General features: G+C 31.0%; 1 protein-coding gene across 4 annotated transcripts in view; it reads right to left on the bottom strand.

Moving 5' to 3' along the window:
- Nucleotides 1–1,154: 1,154 nt before the first annotated feature.
- LOC127158761 (protein tweety homolog 2-like) overlaps nt 1,155–5,542 on the bottom strand; it is a 13,015-nt gene continuing 8,627 nt past the window's right edge. For 2 of the 4 annotated variants that reach the window (XM_051101770.1, XM_051101771.1), the window contains exons 8-9: nt 3,811–3,837; nt 1,155–3,265 (exon numbers count right to left, since the gene is read on the bottom strand). In XM_051101770.1, coding sequence (XP_050957727.1) covers nt 3,185–3,265; nt 3,811–3,837 — 108 coding nt within the window. In that variant the 3' untranslated portion in view covers nt 1,155–3,184. The remainder of the gene's footprint in view (nt 3,266–3,810; nt 3,838–5,542) is intronic. The other 2 variants (XM_051101772.1, XM_051101773.1) reach the window with 1 other exon arrangement.

Here is a 5,542-nt window from a genome sequence, read left to right as displayed (position 1 = left end):
CATGAGCTGTTTAAATGGGTTTTAAAGGTAATTATTGCTGGAAATTAATCAGTATCCACCTTATTTTATAAAAAAATTATTGTTGCAAGTCAAAAACAGTCTGCTTTTGACAGCATTATCAGTGTGACAACTTACCCCATGTACACTACCAGTCAAAAGTTTTTAAACAGTTTTATTTTTTTATTTTTATTTTTTTAAAGAATTCTCTTCTGCTTGCAAAACCTGTATTTATTTGATCCAAAATACAGCAAAAGCAGTAATATTGTGAAATATTTTTACCATTTAAAATAACTGCTTTCTATTTGAATATATTTTAAAATGTAATTTATTCCTGTGATCAAAACTAAATTTTCAGCTTTACTACTCCAGTCGTCAATGTCACATGATCCTTCAGAATTCATTGTAATATGCTGTTTTTTTTTTTCTTTCTTAAATTATAGAAATTAATACTTTTATTAAGCAAGGATGCTTAAAAATGATTTAAAAAAAAAGTGACAAAGACATCTATGTTACAAAAGATTTCTACTGCCGTTTTCTACAGGAAAAAAAAATGTACTCAGCTGTTTTCAACATAATATTAATAATATATATATATTTTTTTTTTTTTTAGCAGCAAATCAGATTATTAGAATGAATTTTTGAAGGATCATGTGACTGGAGTAATGATGCTAAAAATTCAGCTTTGAAATCTCAGGAATAAATTACATTTAAAATAGAAAAATTATCTTACATAGTAAAAATAATTTAGTATTTACTGTTTTTGCTCTACTTTGGATCAAATAAATGCAGGCTTGGTGAGCAGAAGAGACATTGAAAATCTTACTGTTCAAAAACTTTTGACTAGTAGTGTAGTGTGAAAACATGTCCGGCTACTAGCTGTAAATGCCTATATACATATTATGCACTTATAACTCTAAAAAATAACTGTTACACTCATACAGCCTTATTTCAATTCAAAATGGTTTTATTATGTCCATATTTCTGCCCTCTAAGTTAGACAGAAATCAAGCACCACCCTCAGTGTCTGCAACACAGTGCTATTCATGCACCAGTATTAAAGTCAGTTTAAAAATGTATTAAAAAAACAGTCTAACTATGCAATGAACCAAGTGGATACGACCATAAAGCTCAAATGAGAACACTGTGCAAGCATCTGTCCAAGTATTTGATTTTATCAAACAATATACTGAAAATGGCACACAAGAATGGAGCAAAGAAAGAAATACAAATAATCACAACATCAGTTATCATACAGGTTATTTACAGCTGCTCAACAGGTTAATACAAAGCATATGCATTTGCACCATGGTAAGAAATTGGCTCAGTGTGCTCTCTACAGCTGATATGAGAAGAAATGGAATTTTAAGTTCCAAGTATAATCCAAAAATAATGTTTGTCCAGTCACTTTAAAGTGATCACGTTGTGCTTAAAATGCCTCTACATGCATGAAACAAACAGAAAAGATTTTATTCCCCTCTCCCATAGATACACACAGTGGTTGATCACTAAATAAAGCAATGAAAAGGAAAGAAAACAAAGGCTTTAGAGGCACAAAACATGCTTCCATTCTTGGCACAAAACACAAAAAAGAGGCTTCACTTCAAAATAAGACGACGCATTAGTATCTGTACAATTAGCCATCATAAAAAGTGATGACATGTCCATGAAGTCCACACTGCACAGTAGCTAAAAACGTTAAAGACAACTTTTCATGAGCAACTGCTTAGAAAAGTACCTAGCAAACCTACTATGCTGATACTAGCAATGCTGTACACTATGTAGGACTAAATGTCCAATGGACAGAATATTAATACTTCAACCAGTGTCCACACTTATATGTACACAATCTTTGACAAATGGGTAACCTTAATAAGGTCATGTACTCCAGTAAGAAAAAATGCTCAATTTCTGTCTAAAAAATAGTGGTCCCTTCTATATTTATATTAGTTGTCTTTAACTAAAATGCACTTGCGGAAAAATTAATTTGTCAGTGTTACGGTTAACTAAAGTTAATTTAAAAATATTTGTAGTAATTGAATTAAAGCTGAAATGAAATTACATTACATACAAAAATGTATTTTAAGTACTAAGTACTAAAATTACTAAATCATATAGAAATTGTAAAAAAAAAAAAAAAAAAATGCAGAAACTATATATTTACTGCTCAAAAAGTGTTCAAAGGTTTTTAATGTTTTCTAAAGAAGTTTCTTACGCTCATCAAGGCTGCATTTATTTGATCAAAAATACAAAAAAAAATGTAATAGTGATTTTTTTTTTTAGGATTCTTTGATGTAAAAAAGGTTACAAAGAACAGCATTTATTTAAAATATATTTTTTTCTAACAATATATACTATTGTTCAAAAGTTTGGGGTCGGTACATTTTTATTCTTTCTTTTTTTTAAGAAAATGTATATTTTTATTCAGCAAGGATGTGTTAAATTGATAAAACATAATAGCAGATACATACATTGTTAGAAAATATTTATATTTTGAATAAATGCTGTTTTCAAAGAATAAAACTATCACAGGTTCCAGAAAAACAAAAAAAAAAAAAATTGTGCAACATAGTTTGATATTAAAATGATTTCTGAAGGATCATGTGACACTTAAGACTGAAGTAATGGCTGATAAAAATTCAGCTTTGCATCACAGGAATAAATTATATTTTAAAGTATATTAAAACAGAAACCACTATTTTATATTGTAATAGCAATATTATGTTTTTTCTTTTTTTTTTTTTTTTTTTAGATCAAATAAATACAATACACCATAAGTGCATTGCATCAAATTATTAAAATGTTAGTACACAGTAGTTAAAGACACTTAATATTGGGTCCAAAATAGTTTTTGCAGTTGAAAAGGCAAAAGGGAAGACCAACAGTCTATTTGATGGAAAATACGGTGTAAACGTACAAATAAAACAGATTATTAGAGAGAGGATATTTCAGCACCTCACAAATGTGTCAGTAGTGAGGGAAAAGAAGCATCGCACCGTCAGAATAACCAGCAAACACACAGACATGCAAGCACCCGTACACACAGAGTGCTCTTAAAATGGCGTTTTCCTTTCGAATGTGCTCATTTATCACAAAGAAGGGCGCGCACACATGCTGGCGTGAGAGTTTTCCATATGTCCATATTTCCAGCGTGTGAAGACTCACACCAGAGGACAACAGATCAGCTCTATGCTCGGAAATCCTCCCCAAAGTGTCTGATCTGGTCTTCGGTCATGGAGAGGTAGGTGGCTCTCATGGTTGGAGAGTACTGTGAAAAACATCAAAACAGAGTCACAAACTGACAATATATAGCTCACTAAAACCATTCAAGCAAATGAGCCATTTTTCAGGAGTGAAATGAAAATGAACTACACTTTTTCTGTTTGGTGTGGACTACAAGTTTACTGATGATGCTAAAACAGTTTTTTAATATCTAAAAGATTGTAAAACTCAAAACTCTATCATTTACTCACCCTCACGTTGCTCTAAACCTGTATAAAGTTAGCTAATAGAAAAATCTGTAAGGCATGCTAGTGGCCAACAGTACAATCTGACAGAAAAATGCTTTTGTAAATGCATTCTGACCTCCTATCAATAAGGGGCGTGCTCTACATAGCTCATCTGTGTCTAACATACAACATATGTGGGTTATGTCTATGAGGATCCATGCCAGGAGTGAAAAAGGGAAAAATCACCCACACAAAATTTATCCAGACTCATGGGGAAAAACAAGGGATGAAATAAAAGGAAAAAGGGAAGGATCAGAGAACAAAGGGACTGAGACAATAACACTGTAATCATACAGCAACTTACGCGGTTTCTATATGGCTGAGAGTAAAGCTCCAAAAAGAATTTTATTTTTTGGTTAAAATAAGGAAGAAACAAATAAGAACAGAAACATACAAACAGAGAAACATACGAACAAACAAAGAAAAACCGTAAAAGAAGCTATTAGCAGAAGACAGCAGAAAGCCACTGGCTATAAAAAGGACATATAGAAGATTAAGGGTAGAAATAATCATGGCAAGAGTTTAAAGTCAACATGAAATCAAAATTTGGCCCATTTACTTTCTTCATACATAGTCTAATTTTTGTTATGATGAGCACACATGAAATGTGCACAATAACACTGAGAATTAATACTAAGGAAGCACACTACAGTTTAAAAGCTGGGGTTTGTACGTTTTTTTTGTTTGTATGTTTTTGAAAGAAATCTCTTACACTCTTTAATTAATAAAATAAATAAAATAAATGGTTTTGTATTTTAATTATATTTTAAAACACCATTTATTCTTGTAATTTCAAAGCTAAATTTTCAGCATCATTACTCCAGTCTTCAGTATCACATGTTCATTCAGAAATCATTCTAATATGGTGATTTGCTACTCAAGAAACATTTCTTATTATTATCAGTTCTGAAAACTATGGAAGACAGTTTCCGCCACCGAAAGAAAAAAAAAAGAAAAAGAAAAAAGTAATTACGGTAAAAAGTCAGAACTATGACATATAAACTCGCAATTCTGAGAACATATTAGTCTTTTTTTCCCCTCATATTTGGAGTGTAAAACTCGCAAGTAAGAGTTTATATCTAATCGTTCTGAGAAAAAAAATCAGAACTGCAAGAAAATTTCTGAATTGCAAGAGATCTGAACTCACAATTGTGAGAAAAAAGTCAGAATTGAGAGATATAAACTCGCAATTGCGAGAAAAAAACATCCAAATTTAAAGATATAAACTCGTATTTGCAAGAAAAAGTCAGAATTGCAAGATATTAACTCGCAATTGCGAGAAGAAGTTGAAATTGTGAGATTTAAACATGCAATTTTTTTGAGAAAAAAAAATAAAATTTGCAATATGTAAACTTGCAATTGCGAGAAAAACATCAGAACTGCAGGAAACTTGTAATGGCAAGAAAAATGTCAGAATTGCAAGATATAAACTTGCAATTGCGAGAAAATGTCTGAACTGTGAGAAATTCATAATTGCAAGAAAAAAGTCAGAACTGCAAGATATAAACTTGCAATTGCAAGAAAAAGTCAAAATTGCGTGATTTAAACTAAGTGCGAGAAAAAAATCAGAATTGTGAGATATAAACTTGCAATCGCTAGAAAAATGTCAGAACTGTGAGAAACTTGTAATTGCAAGAAAAAAGTCATAATTGCAAGATAAATTCGCAATCGCGAGAAAGACAAAATTGCGAGAATTATACATGCAATTGCAAGAAAAAAGTCAGAATTGCGAGATATAATCTTGCAATTACAATAAAAAAGTCAGAATTGTGAGAAACTCATAACTGCAAGAAAAAAATTAGAGTTGCAAGATATGATCTCGCAATTACAATAAAAAAGTTAGAATTGCACGATTTAAACTCACAAGTGCGAGAAAAAAAGAAATGTAAGATTTAATTTCGCAACTGCAAGGAAAAAGTCAGAATTGTGAGATATAAACTTACGATAGCAAGAAAAGAAGTCAGAATTGCAAAATATAAACTCGCAATTGTGAGAAAATGGTCAGAACTGCAAGAAATAAATTTGCAATTGCGAGA

The sequence above is a fragment of the Labeo rohita genome, unplaced genomic scaffold (assembly GCF_022985175.1).
Source record: "Labeo rohita strain BAU-BD-2019 unplaced genomic scaffold, IGBB_LRoh.1.0 scaffold_1688, whole genome shotgun sequence".
Lineage (NCBI taxonomy): Eukaryota > Metazoa > Chordata > Actinopteri > Cypriniformes > Cyprinidae > Labeo > Labeo rohita.
The sequence above is the reverse complement of the archived record's forward strand: the minus strand, read 5'-3'. Positions and strand labels throughout refer to the sequence as shown.